This window comes from Melozone crissalis, unplaced genomic scaffold, assembly GCF_028551555.1.
Source record: "Melozone crissalis strain CALT ecotype California unplaced genomic scaffold, PUWL_Pcris_2 ptg000019l_1, whole genome shotgun sequence".
Lineage (NCBI taxonomy): Eukaryota > Metazoa > Chordata > Aves > Passeriformes > Passerellidae > Melozone > Melozone crissalis.
The window spans coordinates 13,619,364-13,641,215 of NW_026535797.1; the positions used below are offsets into that span (position 1 = coordinate 13,619,364).

General features: G+C 40.4%; 1 protein-coding gene across 4 annotated transcripts in view; it reads left to right on the forward strand.

Moving 5' to 3' along the window:
• The window catches only part of BTRC (beta-transducin repeat containing E3 ubiquitin protein ligase), a 114,481-nt gene that overhangs the window by 56,257 nt on the left and 36,372 nt on the right, over positions 1 to 21,852 (forward strand). For all 4 annotated transcript variants that reach the window (XM_054277191.1, XM_054277193.1, XM_054277192.1 and 1 more), the window contains one exon: positions 4,132 to 4,221. In XM_054277191.1, coding sequence (XP_054133166.1) covers positions 4,132 to 4,221 — 90 coding nt within the window. The remainder of the gene's footprint in view (positions 1 to 4,131; positions 4,222 to 21,852) is intronic.

A 21,852-nucleotide genomic window follows, 5' to 3' on the forward strand; every position in this document is an offset into this window, starting at 1 on the left:
TAACATGAAGGGCTCTGCATTATTACTTGATGATATGACATTAATTCTGCTTTCACAATTCACTAGTCTATTCACCGGACCTGTTCACAATAACGATTGGCATATGAGCAAATCAGATGGAGCCAAATCTCCGTGTCCAGCAGCCATTTTGTGTCTCTCAGTAGCCAGTAACTGCTGCCTGCAAAAACCATTTGGAGACTACCAAAAAGCATTTGGAGACTACCATGTAGCACTGCCTTGACAATATATTCTCCAAGCTTCTTACAACCCGGCCTCATGAGCCTGATGCAGCTTCTTTGTAACACTGGCAGTACATTTCTGTTGAGACCTATCAAGTAGAGTGACATTACTTCTTTTTCCTCTGGACTTTAAGGGAGAACTAGGTTTTCTGTGTTTTGCTTTCAACCCTTTAAAACATACTGTAGAACATGCGTGTGAATCTTCTTTGCCCTCTTTATACATTCCACAAGGCTAATAAGGCATTCTTCTGTGAGAATTTGAAAATACCAAGAACTTTGTAACTTTGAAAAGATAGTAATGTATGTCAAACTGAAGAGTACTTTATTTTTTATTCTCAAATATGCATCCTGATGTGTTGAATCCACAAAATATGCTCTTCTTAATTTTCCCTTTTTCCCTTTTACTTCTACTGAGGAACAGAGAGCTGCTGAAGGACTAAATGGTCATCTGGTAATTTGGCACATACATAAATCCTTATGTAATAAAATTACTGTGTAAAAGTTGGCTCTTACTGTAAAAGCATGTTCTTCTCTCCTTCTGTAGTTGAAAAGGTTGGGAAGGAGGAGTTCCTTGGCATGTTTTCAAAGGGCAGAGTGGTGTATTGATAGCATGAGAATGCCCAGGTCAGTCAGACCCAGAGTCACCTCACCCATAGCCAACTCCAGCACTGTCAGTGGAAATTGCTGTTGAATGGAAGCAAGGAAGTCTGGCCTCTTTTGGGGCTCCATTGCCCTCCTGTCTCTGCACCATCTACTGCTGTTGCACTAGGGATGTCCAGAAGATATCTGTGCCGAGTATCTGTGGAGCTGCTGTCCATGAGTTTGTTTAGTCCCTTTTTCCACTTCTGATGATGTTTCTCTGCACAATGTCCTGGGGCAGGAAACACCAGAAGTTCACTGCCGACTGTGTGAAGAAGTGTTTCATTTTATCTTCTTTGAATTTATGCTATACTAGTTCTGTCAAATGTCAGTAGTCCTGGTTTTGTGGGATTTGACAAACAACTTATGCTGGAAGTTCAGTTGTACTGTTCAGTTGGTACTCTTGCTGGAGATGTAATGTGTGGGTGAAAGTAATCAAAATTAAGCAATTCACTAGAATAATTATTTGTATTTGCATTCTGAAATGTATGTAACTTTTGAATAGTGCATAGTGAACTTCTTTCATTCTCAGAAAATGTTAATGTCTCTAGGTTTAGCATTTAGTATTTCACATTTTGTGTTTGGATTCTCTGCTCTTTCCCATTTGTAAATGTGGAGAAAGCCTGTTTCAAGCCCAGCTTTTAAAAAGCTGGCATGCAACCAAGGTTTGTGCATACCTGTCTTGGGAGGAAAAAGACTGACAAGATTTGAGTTCATGGTTCAGTTCACAGAGCCACAGACTTCCTTGTTGCTTTCAGTAAATGTTTGTGTGGCTGAGCTTTTGATCTGCAAAGTGGAGTTAGTAGTAACTTTCCTCAATTAGGGCTCCTCATGAAATTTAAAGTATGTAGCAGACAAGTTGTGCGGAAATACTGCTTATGGAATTCTAGGAGTTAAATTGCAAGTGAAAAAAAATCAGATTTACAATAAATGGTTTAAATTACACAAATGTGAAAACTGAACAAAGAATCTTACCAACTCTTCATGGTTTTTCGCCTTCACAATCTGGTTGAATTTAACTAATACCTTGCCTGTAAAATGAAGTTTGCATGGTATTGTCTGAATGTCAGTGCAAAGCAGATGGTATCGACTTTTGTCTATCAGTTGGGGTGCTATATCAAGCCCCAGTTTATAGCAGTCTATACCATTCTGATCTTTCTTCTGAGGAGAAAGTTTTATGCATACCAGGATGATGGTTTTATGATGTTGGCAAATATTTGCAAGAGGCAATCAGACTTCTGTTTGCTTGTGGCCTAATCCAGTTTGAATCTGAGCCTCTCCTGCTGAAAGATGCACTTTGTTCAGTCTGCGCAGCACCTTGAAAGAATTCGTGTGTTTGAATTTTTCAGTTTCTCCTTCTGGGTCTAGAGACAGAAATTGCTTGCTGGCTGCTAGTCAAAGCAGATATCAATGTTGTGACATGTGAGGAGAGCTGCTGGAGCCAGAATATTCTGCATTCCTGTCTGTCACTGGTTGTTTTCTGGTTAGAGAGCTGGCTGAGAAATTAAACATGAATGCTAAAGCAATGGAGGAGATAGGGCTTCTGTGCTCTCTTTTGTTTCTGTTTCGTGGTGAACTTTAAAGGGGCTCTGTAAATAGATAAGGTGGAAAGGACTGTGATTTCCTAATTTCTCCAAGAATGTTTGTACTGTGCTGGTCCAGTACAGATCCACCCAAGCCACTATACTGATTTCCCGTGGTGTGCAGTAAGGAATGTTTCCTGAGGATCATAAGAACTTAGGTGAATGTTATAACTCAGTGCCCGTCAGTTGGTGCTTACCTGAGCTGGGGGCTGTTGGGAGCACTGGCTTGTGGACACATCTCCTACTGTTCAACGTAAACTCCTTTTAATCTCTTTGCATCCTTGCCTCTGACATCCTTTGCCATGTGCCCCTCTCTCAGTTTTTGTGTTGCTGCTGACAACATTTTGCACAGAGTCAGGCCTCTGGCAGAGGGGCAAGAGAGGGAGATTGTTTTTTGGTTCTTGGCGCTGAGGGAATCTGGCTCTGGTGATGGAGCTTTGGGGCAGAGGGAGAAGTTTAGGAGCCCTTATATGCCAGTGTTGTCCACAGGTTTTGTAACCTATTGCAGGTTTGGGGTTGAAGTAATTACAAATCAAGCAAATGGAAATCATAGCAAGCCCTAAAAAAGCCATCTCCAGAGATTGCCAGTGAGTATTACAGGGAGATAACTGACAGGCAGCTCACTACAAGTCTTTGTGCATCCTCCCATTAAGGCAATCTTAAAATATAATGAACGTTAGTATGCTTTACTTAGTGCTCTTGAAAATGTCTTTGTAACAAGTTTAATTTCATTATTTTTCAGCATCTTTCTTGAGGTTTCCCCACACAACTTTTTGAGGTGGCAGCATCTTCTCTGTGGTCCACTTTCTACTCTTGAAACAAATCAAGTTGGTGCTTGCTTTTGAGCGGCCACTTTTGCATGGGAGCATTTTTCTGTAAATGGTGGCTGGTGTATTAAGCCCATACTGAAGCTCTTAGATGCAAAGGTGCTGGGGGTGAGGAGAAGAGCCTCAGTTAGAAGCTCCTGAGTTCTTCAGGCATACTAGTTTAAACAGCCAAGCCAACCAAATTATTTTAAGCCCACTTTGTAAGTACTTTTCGTACACTTCTCTCAAACGGGTGAGAAACTACGAGTGATGTGCTCTGCAAAGACTCTGAAGTCTGCAGCCCCAGCTGGGGGTCACTTGGGCAGGACAGCATTAAAGAAAAAAGACATTCTACTTTAAAAAAAATTAGAAAGCTTTACATAACTGAGAAGATTAAATACAACAATGAAATGTGGTCTGCATTTGCTCCCTTCTGATTATAACCTTCCTTGTGTCCTGTGTATTTTACATTTTATATTCTGATAAAGTCAGATATTTATTCACATTTGATGTACTCTCTGATAACCAGTGTGTAGAAATCACCTTGCTTTAATTATTCCATTATGCAGCATTTTGTGAAAGAATGAAAACTGAGATGAGATTTTTTTCCCATTTTCAAAGGAACAGTGAAGAAAAATCTTTATATTTCCATACTGTAAAATTGTACATGGCTTCTCAGAGAACATGCATGCCCTGAACATAGACTTTTGCTATAAACCAGTTTATTTTGGTTTGAAACATTTACATCTTAGAAAAAGGAAATGTTGTAGAGTCGTAGAGTTAGTGTAGGTTCCTGTGCCAAAAATGTGGTGCCTGAAAGAAAATTGTGTTCTTCTATTCATAACCATTTTAATCTTTCTGCAGACCTACAACAGCTGTGCCAGACTGTGCTTAAACCAGGAAACAGTATGTCTAGGAAGCACTGCTATGAAGACTGAAAATTGTGTGGCCAAAGTAAGTAAGAGAATGGCTTTGGTTTTGAGGGATTTTTAGCAAATTGTTCATTGTTAGTCAACAAAAAGTTCTTGTTAAATATTACACTTAGGAAAAAGTATTTATAGAAAGAGTAAGTATTTTGGGTAGACTTTTCTGTCCTTCAGTGTAGGATTCTCTTTTGCTGTTTTTCTCTGCTGGAAATGATTACTTGAGTCCTGAGCTATGTGGGATTGAAGGGTTCATTCTGCCATACAAGTAATAGGCTTTTCCAGTAGGATGACCTATGCCAGCCATGTAATTAGCTGTGGCAACTTCAGATGACAAATGTCCAGATATATATTAGAAATACTGCATGAGAGCTCTGTGTATCATGATTCCCTTTCTTAGCTACCAGAAGGGAGGTGCAAAAAGACTTTTCAATTAAAATACAGTGAACACTGTACTTAAATGAAAGGGACAAGAGAGATATTGCAGTCAGAATGGTAAGAAAATGAATTTTTAGCCTGTCACAGAAAAGTAATTTCTTGACAATTAAGGTAGATGTGATTGGAAAAGATGAGGTGCCATTAGCCACCCTCTTTTCTTAGAATTCAGCATAACTACAGTAAAACAATGTACAGCTTGATCTGTTTGTGAACGGAGGACATTTGAACCATGATGATGTGTGCAAAGGCTGCATGAAAGATGCATTTAGTCTTGTGTAAGCTTTGTATTTCCACTGAAAGGAAGTTTAGAATGGGCATGCAGGACAGATCAGTGCATGCAGCCATCTGTTACTGAAACCAGCTGGCATTTTGTTGCTCCTCTGTCACCACAAACCTGACCACTCAAAAGCCTGTTTTCTCTTTCAGTTATCATTCCTTGATCTTCTTGAAGTCCATTTCTTTCATACTTTGATTGGTTGTTAAAGGTGCCTTGTCCCTTCAGGGGCCACTTTTGTACTGACCTTTAAGATAATTTCCCAGCTAAATCTTTGCTGGGGTTTTGCTGGTGAAATTTGGATGTCCCATTACTTTTGACTCTTGTCAGGGAATTGGCTACCATAGAAGTTTGTAATGGTGCTTGCAGGTGGCTTAGCTCTCATAAACTGTGCTCGACATGCCAGTTACCTTCCACTGGAGAAGCACTTCTGAGAGAAGCTACCAGTCCTGGTACAGAGTTTGATACCAGCACTTCCCTTCTTAACATGACAGGTCCTGCACACTTGCACACTTCCTAAGGTGCTTTATGATACAGACTAGGTGAAACTCTTCAAGCAGAGCAACTCTGGCTGAGTTGTCTCATCACAGAGCATTGTTCCAATGCCATAAAGCAGCTCACAGCAAGCTCAGGGAGTAAACCCATTCAACCCCATCTGCTCTACAGTGTCCTGTTTGACCTGATTGCCTCACTAAGGAGCAAGGGTGTGCAAGAAGAACTGCTAATTTAGGTGGTGCCTCTTTTAAATAAAATCACATACTTTTAACCGCTTCATGTCCTAACTGATAAGCTCTCCAAAAGTTATGTTTTCAGCAGGTTTGTGGTGAGAGGTGTGGGTGGGGCTCAAGGCAGGAACAGCAAAACTTTGTTTCATGCTGTTGAGGATGAATTTGAGACTTCATCCTGGAAATAAAAAAGTGTATGTTTTTGAAGTATCATGTCTCTATATGCTGTAGGGCAATATATGTGTATATATACTCTTGGACAGTCTGCCATCATATAGGTATGGAAAACCATATATAAACATATATATATGCATACATACATGCACATACATGTGCATATATCTATCTGTCTGTCTGTCTATCTATCTGTCTCTAAAAAAAAAACATAAGGACTTTTCTGGGGATATAATTCCTCTAGTACTTGCTTGCCTGGCTCTTGTACTCCTTCCTTTTGCCTTCCTATCTACAAACCAAATGAAGTTGGTTTTAAGAAAGCTTGTCTTTCAAATTCCAGAAGTTTCAAAGCATTTCTAAATCCAACTATCTAAATGCAGATGGTTCAGTGATGGCATAGGCAAATGGCACAACTCTTAAATGTTCCCTAGGTGAAGGGCTTAAATGGGATTTAGGGGGTCCAGAGACCTTCTCCCACCACATGCACACAGCAAGTTTTACCCTCCATGATTGATGTATTTTCTAGTCTTGGACTTAGGAGTGTTTTGTCAGGGAGGTGAATACTGGAAGGTGCTGCAGTTTCTGCAGCACTTTTCCAAATCTAGGGGGTTCCATTTTTTTTTTTTTTGAACTTGCATTGAAACACAGGAAGGGTTACTTTGGAAATCATTATTTATTTTTTCTGATTCTGCAGTGCAGTATCAGCCCTGACTGGAATCCACTGTCTGCATTATCAGCTGCTTGTCAGATGTGTCAGTCAGTCTGCAAGATGCAATGGTTTTTCTGAAACTAAATTTCTGATTCTGCACCTATTTGCAGAAAAGATAATTGTGTTCTGTTAAGACTGTATTAATGGCATTTGCTGATTGTGTGCTTGACATTTCTAAAAGTTTGTTCAAAGAATGAAATGCAGTTTCCTTGAGGCCGCACGTATCAATATTGAGGTATCTTCTCTCAGACTGGAGCACTGCCCGTTTGTTAAACTCTCATGTGAACAAGTGCTTCTGTGCAGGACATCCAGGGTAAACTACCACCCTAACAACTGGCATTTTCCTAAAATAAAAGAGAGAAAAACCAGATACGCATATTCAGGTGTGGGAAGCAGCATAGGGCCACAGTATTTTGATCAGTCAAGGAAGTTTGTGTTTGTTAGGAGACCTTGTCTGTCTGGTTTGGTGTACAGTGTCATGCTGACTCTGCAGCCAGGTGCTCAGTGCCTTTTGCAAACCTATGAATTAACTGGCTATAGTCACACATTTTAAAATAAAGCTAGAATATAATATTCTTATGAATCTTTGTCTTATTCTTAGCCCTTCTTTTCTGGTATTTTTCCTCTGAAACTCCATTGATAGGACTTGGACCTGTTTGGGTAAAAACAAACAAGGAGCATTAGAAATTGTTTCAAGTATGTGCATGTTTGACTGAATAGCTGGGATCTTAAATTAAAAATTATACATTGTGATGCATAGATTTCATATGTGTGATCTGTGACATCATTTCTCTTGCATGTGCCAGAGTTTTTCTGTTATTTTTGGCATCTTTCTGCCCATTGCCTTTTAGTGGTCAACAAATCTGATGTATATTCAAGCTAATGTCTTTTAAAAGGAAATGCAGTCTCTAATTGTGTTTTTTCATGTGTGTGTACACACACAGGCATATATATAAAAACTCCTTTTTGTTTCTTTAGATATCAAAAAATCTCTGCAAGAGGGCTTCTTTTAATGATCCTACTGGTGTGCAACCACAAGTGGACAACTTCCTCAGGAATTGGTGCTAGGTGTTTAAATAAGGTAGAAATGTAGCATGAACCTGGGCTCCAAGGACAGGGTGTTTGATTTTAATGAGGCTTATTGAAATCTGGCCAAATGAGCATCTGTTCCTATTGTTTGTTCCATATTTTGTAAGCCAGTATCTTCAGGCAGATAATGGTGTTGGTGTGTGCTTCATCCTCAATTAGAGAGGGACATAGTTAAAAGTCCCCTGGCATCTGGTGTGTCACTAGGATTCTTTTGATGCTCCTGGGTGTGCAAACAAGTTTCTCTTCTGTTCTGTACCCGGGAAACCTTTCTGTGGTGACCTTCACACTTTCTGTTTGATGTGTGGTGGGGGATGCTCTGGTGTGACTCCAGTCTCCTTGGCTGAGTATTTGCTTGGATGGATTGTATACAATCCTGTTTTCAACAGAGGTCTTGCCTTTGCACACCTTTATGTGGTGTGTTAGGTCTGAGTTTTGCTGTTTGCTTCAAGTTTGTGAGATTTTGCATTACCCTGGATCCTAGAAATACCCTTTTGATTCCAACTGCTTTTTCCTTTCCCAGATGATGGGATTGATGTATAGCGGATCTCAGAGTTCTTCAGTCAATACCCATTTCCTCCATTCATTAGATAGGTCTTACTGTTTGTTAACTCCTGCAGTTGGTTCCAGTTCATCTGTATCTCCTGTACAAAGGAGCTTTCTCAGTTTCACTTTGCACTTTGAATTCTTTCCTACTTGTGCCAGAGACAGGCACCCTATGGCATCCCTGCAAGAGAGCACTCATGAGACACCTTCAAAATGGCATGCAGCACCCCCAGGTTTCTTCTTAGTTCTGGACTCAGCAGCAGCAGCTGGGAGAGGTTCTCTGCCTCTGCCATGATCTAAGTAAAATTGGAAGAAGAAAAATATAGCCATGCATACCACCCTTGAAAAATCAGACTTCTGTTTCAGACTAAGCACTGCTTGCTACTCACATAACTGGTCCTACCAGTGATAACTGGTCTTGTTTTTTAAGGTTCTGGCAAACTAAGGGACTTCTCAGGGTCTTTTAAGCATTTTCTGTCTCTCAGGGAACCTTTGCAGTTCATCATACTTCTAAAAGTGGGACAGAGCTCTAATGTGCTTAATTTTGGTAACACAGAACAGGCCTTGGCACTTGCAGCATGCTATGTGAAATTTCCTTTCAAAGATGCATCTTATTATTTAGCTATAGCTACACATTTACACTCAAGGGTGATTCAGCTAAAGCAAGGAGTGGTGGAAGTAGCTGGTAATTGAAATCTTCTATCCTTTGTCAGTTCTTTCTGCATCACTACTTTTGAATTTTTAGAACAAACATTGTCTGCACAATAACAACATTAAGTCTGGAATTTTTATATGAATTTAAAGGAGCAGCCACAAGCACTCTTTAATAAAGAAGCGTTTAGGGTTCCAGGCTGGATGTTCCAGTTGGCAGTAGGACAAATTGATCTGAAGATGTCCCTCTTGTACTCTCAAGTCCCTTTATGTCACAGATTGATGGCTCTTTTTTTCCAGAGTGTGTGTCTGCATTTACTTTGCATGAATAGCACTACCAGCTCAGAGTTCTGCTGTGATATACCACTGAGTCAGTGCATCTTCAGATAATGCATAGTTTTCTAGTGCTTTTGATGCCTTTCCAGTCCCTGAGATTGAAATTAGAGCAATTTAATCATGAACAAATATTATTTGACTAGCAACTTTCAGTTTTGAGATATTTGTTCTGCTGTTTTAAGAAGAAAGTATGAAAGTTTCTCTATAATGATGCAGAGGGACTGTCAGTGGAGACTTCCAGCCCCAAATCCCTCAGTAAAGTGTCCTCTACTGTGTCTTGGATATACCTTTCTCTGGGAGGGACAGCAATGTCTGAGGTTGTTGCAAACTGGATAAACACCACCTGAGCCACTGGCTGATAGAGATGTAAGCATGTCATTTTACCCTTCTGTTGGAGGTATTCTCTCTGTAATGAGAATTGTGTGAATGGCAGGCATTGTAGGGATATTGCTGGGAGTACTTAACATGCAAAAGGTGCTTTGAAAGGGAATTCTCAGACAGCAGAAGTAGAAAATGGCATTGGAGTTTTATCTAAAAGCTTTGCCCTAATGCTGATTTTCCTGTCACAAAAATGACTACTTTTATCTTCCTTGCTAGTTCATCTCTCTCTTTTTTTAGGTCAAGACAATCTTTATGCTTTAGCTTCATCTTGGTCTAATAACCTCTTTGCAAATGATGGAGAAAGAAATGTGATATTCCTGCTCCCCCCACTCCACCCCACCATACACATTCTCCAGATTTTGATAGACTTGTTTTATTTATTTCCAAAATTATATCCGCAGGAAACAAGCTGTTTAAATTCAGATTATGCTGAAGCAAAATGGTCCTGGTATGAGAAGCAACGTGCTGTTTTATGAGCGCAGAGTCCCTTTTCTCATAACTGATTGATAGTAAATATTTTCCTGAAGAATTATTGCCAACCATGAACAGTGCAACTGTTTCACTTTTTTTTTCTGTGCTTCTTGCTGTACCAGCCATTGTCTGTAATTAAGATCTACAATTCACAATGCAGACGTTTGCACTTCCTCTGGGTCTGAGCTATTTATAAGGCATTTCAGCTGTTCAGAGTTTCTTTTGAGTGTTAAACTATGTGTAAACAGGCTTCTTTAGTCTTCAGTTACGCAAACATTGTGGAGTGGTTGTCATTTCTGCTTCTCTTACCACCCAAAATGACTTTGCATGTCAATGAAACCACAAATTAAAAAAGAATTACACTTGGGGTTTTTTTAATGCAACAGAGACTTTGAAGAAATAGCAATATAAAAGCTAACTCATACATTGCTTTGTAGCTGAGGGTCTCTTAAGCTTATTATGGAGATCAGTTCTCCAAGCTCTGCGGTGAGGATGGTCAGGCAGGGGAGAGGCAAAATCTTGATATGAAGAATCATTTTCAAAGTTTGGTCAACTCAATGGAGATGTTTCTACATTTTGGACTCCATGGTTTGGTAGTGCAATCTTGATAAAGCAAATTGCATTACATTTCGGATTGAGTTCAGTAAATACTGGAAGGTCCCCCCACAGATGTTAGAAACTCCATCTCATGTTTGAGGGGTGTCAAGGAAGAGTTTTCTTGTGGTGATGGCAGTCAAGCTGGAGCGGGTTACTTGCGGAAGGTCTGCAGCCTCCATCCTTGGAGGTTTACAAGACCAGGCTAAATGACCTCATACAGCACCCTGCTTTGAGCAGGAGGCTGAGCTGGACAACTGCAGGGGTCTCTTCTAAATGAAACCATCTTGGAATCCTCTCAGTGCACAGAAGTGAAGCTGTAATAGAAGTCTTGTAAAATATAGAACTTGACCTGGCATCCTTAGTCAAAATTCCTCTGCGACTGTATTATGTGTAGGAACGCATGCTGTTGTTCCTTGCTGTGTGTTTGCTGTTTTGGTGATGGGTACTCTGCATAAAGAATTACAGCCTTGAGGTCTTCATTCCAGATCCATCATATCAAGCTTCTAAGAAGTGTTTGCCAGGATAAGTGTTACAACCAAACTGGACTTGCATTTACAAAGTACTTTAGGATCCTTCATGCTGGAAATATGAGACAGTTTGGGATCCAAGTCATGGGTGGCTTTGGTGATAAATGGTGGCAGACATGGGAAGCATTGCTTTTTAAGAGTGCTGCAGTGACAGCACCCTCAGATGGTACAGAATACATGACATTAGATGTATTTTTAGTATTTTTCAAATACAAGAATTAAAAAAGTTGTTTGAAAATATGTCCAATTCTTCTGCTAAAGCTTGTGGTATGAAATGCTGTAATAGCAGTTTCCTAGTGTAGCCCACTGCAGGGAAGCCACTGATGTGGCCAAGTATCACATTTCAGAAGGCAGAGTGAGTTCTGAGTTGAGCCTAGCAAGAGAGCACCCAAACATGAGGCTGTTTTTGTAGCGCGACGGGGATTAAGGTGGGGTGGGCTCCAACATCTTGGCTGTTGGGAGCGGGCAGGGGAGGGGGGCAGCGAGGAGCGGGTTCAAGGCGAGGCGCGCACTGCAGCACTGCCCAGTGGTGCATGCCGGATCACCCGCACGCAGAGATCACATGGCTCCTCCAAAAGTCAAACGATCAATTCGCCTCGTTTTGGCTCTGTACTTAATGCACAAACAGTGCGATCTGCAGGGCTGTAATTGCATTGTTAGGGCCAAGGAACAAGCCTGTGCCTTTTCAGCAGACAGCTGGCAGGGAAAGAGGCATGTTGTTAGGAAAGAGAGAGGCAAGGCAAATAAAATTACTGCTAACGCTCAGAGATCGGCAGGAGTCCTACTTGCCTAATCTTACCGGTGGGAGCAAGCGGCTGTTGTAATCCAATTATAGCAGCATAAGCAATTTGTTAGACACTCCGCATAATGTAACAATTTCCCAATAAACTCTGACTTGTAATAACGTCGGCAAGAGCCCACATAAATCTGCCCGAATGGTGGGGGCTGGAGTGTTCGGCTGGGGGCTTGTAATTTGTGCCATCAGCACGTTTTGTGGAGTGTGGTGTGGTGCAGTCTTTCAGTGCAGGAATTTTAAGAGGAAAAGCGTGGCACGCCCCTCCAAGAGAACACCATTAGCAAGGGTCAAAAGAGATGCCAAACAAAGCTAGGAGGTGGCTTTTCTAAGAGGGAGGAAAAATCAAACTCCAAACGCATGGCCATAGCTGATGAGGATTTAAAAATATTAAAAAGCAGTAATGAAAATTGTAGCATTTTAAATTACATCAGAGGGAGGAGGGGGAACTAGAATTACATCTGGTTTGGAGGCGGGGGGAGGAGAATACCCTTCTTCATATTTAAGCCATTTAAATATTAAAAAAGGAGCTCAAATCTTGAAAAGGATGCACAGATCCTGTCCCAAGCAATTCATAATCGACAAAGGAAAAAATTAAACCTTTTCTACTATCCAGTTACTCTCCCGTTGTCTTTCTTGCAGCTCCTAGCTGGCTTCATGCATATTGGCACAGCATCTTGATGATGCGTCTGAGAGATAAAACGTAGGTCTAGAACCATTCACTTTGAGCGTACCCCAGTGAATTTAACTTTTTTGGCACAATGATGAATGTCCCCTCCGGTTCATGCAGATCTACACAAAGAACTAATCTAATTTAGATATTATTTAAAAGTAAAATCAGTCTGCTGTGCTCTGCCTGTCACTCTTGGAGTACATTGCCAGTTAGAGCATCGTAGACACCAGTTAAGGGTTTATGTTTAGCTAGATTTAAGGTATCATATTTCTGTTAATCCCATTATTTAGCATTTCCCTTTGCTAAGATGCAGATAGGCAGCAAGCAAAATAATGTAGGACCCTTTATATACAACATAGAGACAGTCAGAGGTCCAGAATTTTCAGTGTTTTTTAAACAGTGCTGTGGTGTAAAAATTCCTGACTTCATACTGCTAACAATACTTTATTCATTTCTTAGCTCTGGGATCCTGTGAGGCTTTAGTGTGGAGTGACATTTCTGAATGCGTTCCCAAATTGTGGCAGTATAATGCCTTTGCATAGGGTAAAAAGTAGCTCCCAGCCATACAAAAGAGTTTCTCTTATTTGGACCTTCTTCTCTCAGACCATGTGTTTTGATGCTGGGCTATGCAGGTTCTTTTGCTTAGCCAAAAGAAATCCAACAGAAAACCAAACCCAATACTAAATCACTGACCTTGTACATACAGCTCATACAATCATGCCTATACTGTGTCTGCCTTTATGGTAGTACTGTATTTTGTGTGATTATGGGGTGTATTTACATATTCACCTGCCATACTAGTCCTGAGATGATTTTTATTTAAACTGTAGAAGAGTAGCTGAGACGTGCACGCAGGCTGCCGTGCAGATAATGCTGCATATTTTGCCCTTCTTTATGTGGAAGTCAAGCTTCCATTGTTCTTAATCTTTGTTGTCTGCAGCGTATCAAGATAACAGGCTGAGACAGCAAGCATTTCCAAAAGTATCCTAATAAATATTTTCTTGCTACATAAGTGCACCTTAAAAAGTGTGTTTAAAGGGGACAGGTATTATCTTAGTTTACCGAAGCTGAATCAATAAACTGCAGTGCTTCTAATAAAGCCACTCAGTGTCTGGGTTTAACTAATGGCTGATTTTCACGGCTTTGACAGTGAGCTGTGTGCGTTATTTTCTCCTGATATTGTAAAAATAATGAGAGCAAATTAGAACAATCAGTTTACCCCGATAGCTGCTGATTGGAGGTGATGGGCAATATGGCAGCGGGTAATCCATCTTCGGGCTCCTGTCACATTAACTTCAGCAGTGTGGAAAAGATCAGGCGGAGCGAGTGGGAATCCTGCCCAATCAGAAAGCTGAAATTAATGAGAAGAGCATTGTTCTGTGATCAACCTTTTAATTAGCAGGAGTGGAGATGGAGGGAGTGATGAAGCTGGCAGCACAGCTGCACAATGTTGGGCATGTTTTCGGCGAGGGGGAGGAAAAACATGGGTTTTAAATTACCCCTTCTGTGCTCCCTGTACACCAGCAGTGTGTCTTCATTCTAACCCCCTTAAAAGATCTTAATAAACAGCCACATCCAGGTTAATATTGCAAACGTGGCTGTTACTAATGAGTAGTTTCGAAGTAGGTCGTTTCAGGGGTCATTTAGGAAAATGTTGATCACTGTTTACAAAAAAGAGAGAGAGAGATGAGAGAGACAGGGTCTGGTGTTAAAGTTTCACTGCATGAAGGAAAGAAGAGGAGGGAGATGGATAAAATTAGAGTAAGGGACTGCCTGTTTTAATACTCCTCTCCTTATTTAGTATATGTTTGAAATAAGATTCCTCAGCATATATTTGAAACAAGACTCCTCAGTTAAAAATACTGTGTGCCATGTGGCTTTCAGTAGCAAAAAAAGAGGAGACATCAAATACTGGGTTGATTTCCTAATGCTCCTTTTTGTTGTTTTTTCTTCTAATGTGTTTTTTTGCCCCAGTATTTTTTGTTTGTTCACTTAACAACAAGAAATTATAATTAAAAATATTTGACTGCTGTAATTGCTAAAATTGACTTGATTTTCTTTTCCTGGTGGTTTGAGAAAATCACAGTTTTCTCAAGGGCATTCTAAAAACAGATACTGGAGTTAATGGCTGTCAGTCCTGAATACCAGTCTTAGGAAAATCTTTATTTTTGTAAAGGGAGAAAAATAATGTGGAGGGGGAAAAGTGATATTACAGAGCAATTTCTGGAAAGGAAAATAAGAAATGTTAGAAAATAATATTTATGTTTACAGTGGGAAAGCAGCTCCTTCTGATTACCACAGTTGCTGTTTTTCCTTCCTTGCTCTCTGTATCGTTGTTTTCAGACAATTCTTTCCTCCTTCCCCGTAATACCCGAAGAAGTTGTGGTAGAAGAGTGAGGCTCCATCACACCGTGCACAGCGACTGTGCTGCTTTCCTTTCATTTTTCCAGTCAGAACACAGGCTCTCTTTACTTTGAGGTATTCCACTTTGTGATGCTGAACAGCAGATGAACTCCTGTCAGTTTGCAGGAGGAGGCAGAAGCCAGCGCCCTGCACGCAGTGAGCCGTACGGGCTGGGTGGGTGAGTTCTGAGCTCGCTCCCACCGGCAGCTCCGTGCTGCCTGCTTTGGGTGGGCAGCACTGAGCTGGGGAGGAAAGCTGCTCTGGGTGAGCTGGGCTCCTTTGGGGTTCACTTCCAGGAGATCTCGCCATCTTTGCTTACTGTAGTATTTGGGATATTCCAAGTTTTGTAAGAGCTATGTAATCTTTTCTCCTCAGCCCTCTTTATAAAATCAGAGCTTTGTATGACTTTGGTGGTATCCACATAGTTTTTATAAGCCAAAAGACACTGCATCTCCACACAGAAGTTAACCTGGTAAAACAGACTTTTTGTGCTATCTAACCAGTTGTATTTCAAATATAATAATGAGTGGGGCTTGCAGTTCTGCTTGTAAAGGTTGTCTTAATCTTTTCATTTGTAAGAAACAGTTCCAATTTTCTATAACTTTTTCACTATTTAACCCTTCAAAGTAACATTTTATTTCAGCCTCCCACTCCCTGCAGCCTAAGGCAGAAAAAAAATTTGGCGTGTGGGATGAACTGTATTCACTTAACAAACAGCTGTTCAATATTTTATTTTATTCGTATTGCTTGTTCTGTGCCCCAGGCTGTATTTATTGCATGCCTTTCAAGTCCTGGTCAGAATATGGAAATAGGGACTGCCTCCTGGGGGTTTCCCCTACACTTTCAGTGCTTCACAAACCTTAATTAATCCTTCCAGTGTTTTGTGGAGTGAGTGTTGGGCTCACAGCATCCCTTTTTTGCAGAGAAGTTCAAAAGTTATTTTAACAACTGAAATTTAGGAAGGAAATAGTTTATTTGTAGTAAGCAATGAGGTCTCACAGGAGGAATATTTGATTAGGAATTATAACATCAGATTTTGAGATATCTTTTGTCTTTGCCATATTCTGCTTTTCTGTCTCAGTTCTTTCATCTGTAGAAGGATAATGCTGCTTAACATTTCCTCACTAGATTTTTGGGAATCTAGAAATGTGGTATCAGTTGAAGCATTTTTTGTATTTAAACACTATTTTTGTTTATATGCACCTCATGTTGATTTGGGCTCTGTTGTTTTGGCATCTTCTCTCTCCCCAGGACCATATACATTTTTAAGGGCTGTGTTAGGCATACATCATGGGAAAGATGCACTTACCAATGGTTGCATTCTAATGGCAGTCAAATATGATCCTTGTGGGAGGCAAGGGGAAAGTCAAAGAGAAAGTGGACAGTTACTAAGCCAAACATTCTTCTTCTTGTGGCATAAAACACCAAAAGCTCTCAACGCCTTCTGTTCTCCTTTAATAAAACTCAAGACCCAGTAAATTATTCCACAGCTGCTTAAATCAGTTTGTCAGCCTCCAAAGAGATTCCCCTGTGGGCGGAAACCAAGTGGTAAATTCTTGCCCCAAAGTAATCATACTGCAGAATAACTGGAAAGATGCAATGTGTTGGAGAATCCACCTTAAGTATGGAGCTTACCACCGTGACTCTGTAATGGGATGTCCCAACATGGGGTATAATATCATAAATACTGTAAATATGCCATTTGTGAACTAATAGGCAGCCTTGGGATTGTTAATGTTTGCATATATGTTGAAATGAATGTAGAGCCAATATTAATTCTTTTTTAACCTAGTAAAATAATTCATTCTAGCTCTTGGTTGGGTTTTGCAAATGTATGTTTTTATCAGTGTTTAATTTCTTGGTTGGGTCTGTCTTTTACTTAATCCAATTATAATTTCATTCTTTGCTCTCTGAGGGCTAGCAAACTGTCTACTAGCTGTTGACAGAATATCAGCAACATTTTTTAAAATTCCTCTCTTTTAAAAATTTTCTATAAAAACTGTGTTAAACAGAGTTACAATTTTCAGACTCAATTTAGCCTGATTTTTGCATGTTGAAAAGTAACAGCAAATTTCATATATCAAAAGGTTTTGTATGTTTTTTGTAGCTATATTAGTAAACCCTTCTTTATACTCTTTTACATATAGTAATACTCTTCCACAGAAATCCTTCTTTTCTGAATGCAGTATTATTTATTATAGGTGAAACACTTTAAAATTTGAGATTCAAAATTTTCATTTGATTTTAACTGTTCCTTCTCATATGAGCAGTATGAGTCAATGTGTGATAATAGTAATTTTTTTTCTTGAGTAGTCAAACATAGTATCTGTTCTATAAAGAGTAAGTATATTAAACTCATTTTATTAATAACTTTAAAACACAAGGATAACATTTCTTTTAAGAGAAATAACTTTGTAAGTTTACTTATTAAGGGTTTTTTTGTTAGCTAAACAGTTACTTATAAACTGTTCCAGAATGTAATTTGTCTTTAAAGCTATTATAAAACCTTAGCTGTACTAATGAAATTAATGCATATTTTAAAGTGCTAATTCCTGAAATAGTCTTGTAGTTCCCATGAAGATGTGTCAGAGAAATGTGAATTTATGCATTACGTAGATAAGTTATGAGTTGGAAAATGGGGGCATCACTGTTGATTCTGCAGTCTCGTATCCTACAGTAATGCTCAGTAAAGCAGTTCTCACAGGACAACCTGATGTTTACTCCCAAATATGTAATTCTCGTAGGACAGTGTTCTTGTAGGACAGCAGTTCTCGTAGGACAACCTGATATTTACTTCCAAATACGTGATTACCTTTATTTCTGGGCACTTGTTACCATAGTAGCTTCTTTGGATCAAGTACTGACAGGTGGAACCCCTTCAAATATGAAAAATCAGATCAACACACTTCAAATCCTGTCCTCAGGTGGAGACACATTTTCTTTCAGAGTTTCCTGATACTGCACTAAAGAACTTTCATCTTATGTGGGACCTCAAGTGACTCAACATAAATAGTTTGTGTGGAGATCAGGCACTTGCCATTCTCTCCATTCTCTCAAAGTAAATCACTATCAGCTCTCAGGAGAGGTTTTGATGGTTGTAAGAGTTTATTTGGAGTCATACTGGGATCCAGCTGGCACCTGAGTTTTTGCTCTTTGCAATCTCAGGAGTTTTCAGATAGCCACTGCAGTCTTTACCCGCATAACTGATCAGTTAAAGGCACGAGACAGTAACAATATTGAAATAAACCATGTAATTTTTCTTCTAATTGTGAAAACAATAGACAGTTGGCCCTGGAGAAAATGAAGTTCATAGTTGCGGCATCTTGCTGCCCAGCAGATCGTGGCCTGATCTTCCCAGTAAGTGACTTGAAGGCAACGCCTCCAGTAGAAGTGCCTCCATATCAGGATCTCTATGGTCACTTGCATTACTCACATCTGGATCTTCATTTGACATCTAGACATCACATGAATGAAGAACTTAAAGGTTTGTCCCAGATCCTGTGAGAGTTTACCTGGGGGCAGTGAAGGTAGGAAAAGAGATATTCTCTGTTCCCATGTAATACATTTATTATAAATGTATCAGACACCATGAGGGATATCCTGTGTAAACCAGTAACAAACACAGTGAATATGGCCTCAGGGCAATCTGAAGTTACCTGGGAGTTTCCTAGAGGCAAGATTGATGGATAAAACCCCACCAGAATTGGTACTATTCCTGTGTGTCATGTGCAACTCAGCAGTTCAGCGCGTGGTGGAAAGGTGTAGGTTGTACATTCCATAAATCTCAGATAGGCTCAGGCTCACTGGGCACTTGCCAGACTGAAAATTGACAGCTCTTCCAGTCATTCATGGGAGAGGAATGAAGCCCCATCTTTGTGTATTAACAAAGTGGAGTGCACAGTCACATCAATGTTCTCTACTCATTCAAAGTCAGTTTGCTCAGCTGACAATCAGCAAGTTTGCATCTGTGCCTTTTCAGGTTTGCTCTGAGCTGTGAATGATGAATGTCTCTTGCAGAACAAGACATTACCAACCTTCTTACACCAGAAGGGCTGGAATGAGGATCCAGGGAACTACAGGCACATCAGTCTGACCTTGGTGCTGGGGAAGGTCATGGGACAGATCATCTTCAGTGCCATCACGGGGCACATATGGGACAAACAGGTGATCAGGTCCAGTCAGTGTGGGCTGTAAGGGGCAAGTCCTGCTTGTCCAGCCTGATCTGTGGTAAGGGAAGGGCTGTGAATGTATCTACCTAGACTTCAGTAAAGCCTTTGATGTCATGTCCTGCAACATTTTCATGGAGAAGCTGGCCAAGCCCAAAGAGTGGTGGTGAATGGAGTCAGATGCAGCTGGTCACCAGTTACCAGTAGTGCTCCCCAGGGCTCAGTATTGGGGCCAGTTCTGTTTGGTATCTCTATAAACAATATGGGCAAGGGGATCAAGTTACCCTCAGTAAATTTACAGGTGACACTTACATGGATGGAGTGTTGGTCTGCTTGAAGGTAGGAAGGCTCTGCAGAGGGATCTCTGGAGCTCTGACTGGCTGGGTCAATGTACCAAGGCCAACTATGAGAATCAGGAAGTTGAAGTGCCAGGTCCTGCAGTTGGATCACAACAACCCCACACAGAGCTGCAGGCTGGGGCAGCGTGGCTGAAAACTGCCCTGCAGAAAAGGACCTGTGAGTACTGGTCAACAGCAGCTGATCATGAGCCAGCAGTTGCCCAGGTGGCCAAGAAGGCCAATAGTATCCTGGCTTGTATCAGAAGTAGTGTGGCTGGCAGGATCAGGGCACTGATCATCCCCCTGTACTCAGATCTGGTGAGACTGCACCTCAAATTCCAAGTTTTGGACCCCTTACTGCAAGAAAAATATTGAGGTGCTGGAGTGAATCCAGAGAAGGGCAACAGAGCTAATGAAGGGTCTGCAGCACAAGTGCTGTGAGGAGTGGCTGAGGGAGCTGGGGATGTTTAGCCTGGACAAAAGGAATCTCAGAGGCACCTTATTGTTCTCTACAACTGCCTGAGAGGAGGGTGTAAAAAAGTGAGAGTCACCCTCTCCTCCCAAGTAACAAGCAACAGGACAATAGGAAATGACCTCGAGTTGTGCAGGGAAGGTTTAGATTGGCTATTATAAAAACATTTTTCACAGAAAGTTTTATGGAGCACTTGAAGCTGCCCAGGGAAGCTGAGTCACAGACCTGGAGGTATTCAAAAGGCTTGTATATGTGGCATTTAGTTTAGTGGTGGACTTGGCAATATTAACAGATAGACTTGATGATCTTGGAGGTATTTTCCAACCTCCATGACTCTATGATTCCACCTTCTGGGACCTTGCAGGTCACTGGTTCCAGGCTCTTGTCTTGTAGATACTACTTTGTCCCTTTAGTGAACTTACTTAATTACTACAGTCAGTTAAGGTCTCGTCTGCAGTCTTTTTCCACCGTTTCCATCAGAAGATTTTTCCAGAACCCAGTTGTTCTAATAACTGGAAATCCCCAGCTAGAGTTTCCAAGCTAGTTCATTCATGGAGAGATTGTACCACTGGTTCTTTGTTTCTTCCTTTTGTTTTAATAGTTCTTGTTCCATTTTTGATGTTTATCCACATATAGTTTTAGAGAGCTGTCATACACTCCTTATTAGGACAAATTGAATGGTCCTTAGGGAGTTGTATGATTTAAGAAATGGAAGAGAAAAGATGTTTGAGCATTTGTGGGGTTGAGGACTTTGGTTTCTAGGAAGAATTTATTTATGTTTACTTTTCTGATCACTCTCTCTTAGACAAAAGTTGTCAAATTATTGCCCTGAACTGTACTTCAGGTATTGACAGTCTTACATACATGTAAAGATTTAATCCTTCTGGCTGATGCAGTGACACAGCCTGCATCCTTCTAAAAGGAAGAGTGAGCTTGGACTAATCACTGCATCCTTCAACTTGTTATTGTCAGGTATCATGGTCCCTTGATTTTCCTGGAATACTGTTCTGCCTTGTGCAGTACTCAGCAAATACTACTGCTTGACTGGAATACAGAATCATCAGTAGTCACTGCCACTAATTGGCAGATTTTAAAATTTATCGTTTTCTCGGAGGGAACTTGTAATGGGAAATAACTCATGTTGTGCAGTAAAAGCAACTGTTCCATATTTTCCTTCATGTATATTTAACACAATCTGTAATTTACAAAAATAGATTTGAATTAGTCTGCCTGTCGAAGCTCATACCTAAGATAACTTCAGCAAGGCAGGCAGTCCCTTGTTGCTTGTAACCGATGGCTTCGTTGAGGCTGCAGCTTGGAGGGAGACAGCAGTAGTCACTGTATGCATTGCTGAGCCTTACTGTTGAGGAAAACAAAACTGAGCAGCAAAGTAGTTGTGTTCACAGTCCTGAAAATAGTATTCTAAGTGGCTGCATTTTTTTTAATTTTACCATAATAATGAATCTTGTCAGGCAAGTAGTCCTTACCTGCTCGACTAATAATTAGGCTGTTTGCCTGTGCCCAGCAGGCAAAGTTGCCTTCATGATGCCCTGAATTTGTGAAATACAATTGGTCTATACTAAATGTGTGTGCACAGGTTCAGATTCAACTGTCTTCTCATAATATTAAAGTCTTAAAAACTCCTGTTGCTGCTCAACACATGATGAAACCTTTGTAGCAGTGACAACAAACTGAGAATTCAGTTAAAACAAGACTAAAATATTTCAGCATTGTTTTTTTCTAATCTCACTTCTCTCACTTAAAACAACTGCTTTTGTTTAGACTAATGTTCATTTAGAAGAAAATAAAAGTGAAAACCACTTAACAACTATACTACAAAAAATTAGATGGTTAATTAACTAAGACTTGTAATTTCTCAGCAAAGAAAGCTCCCTCTCTGAC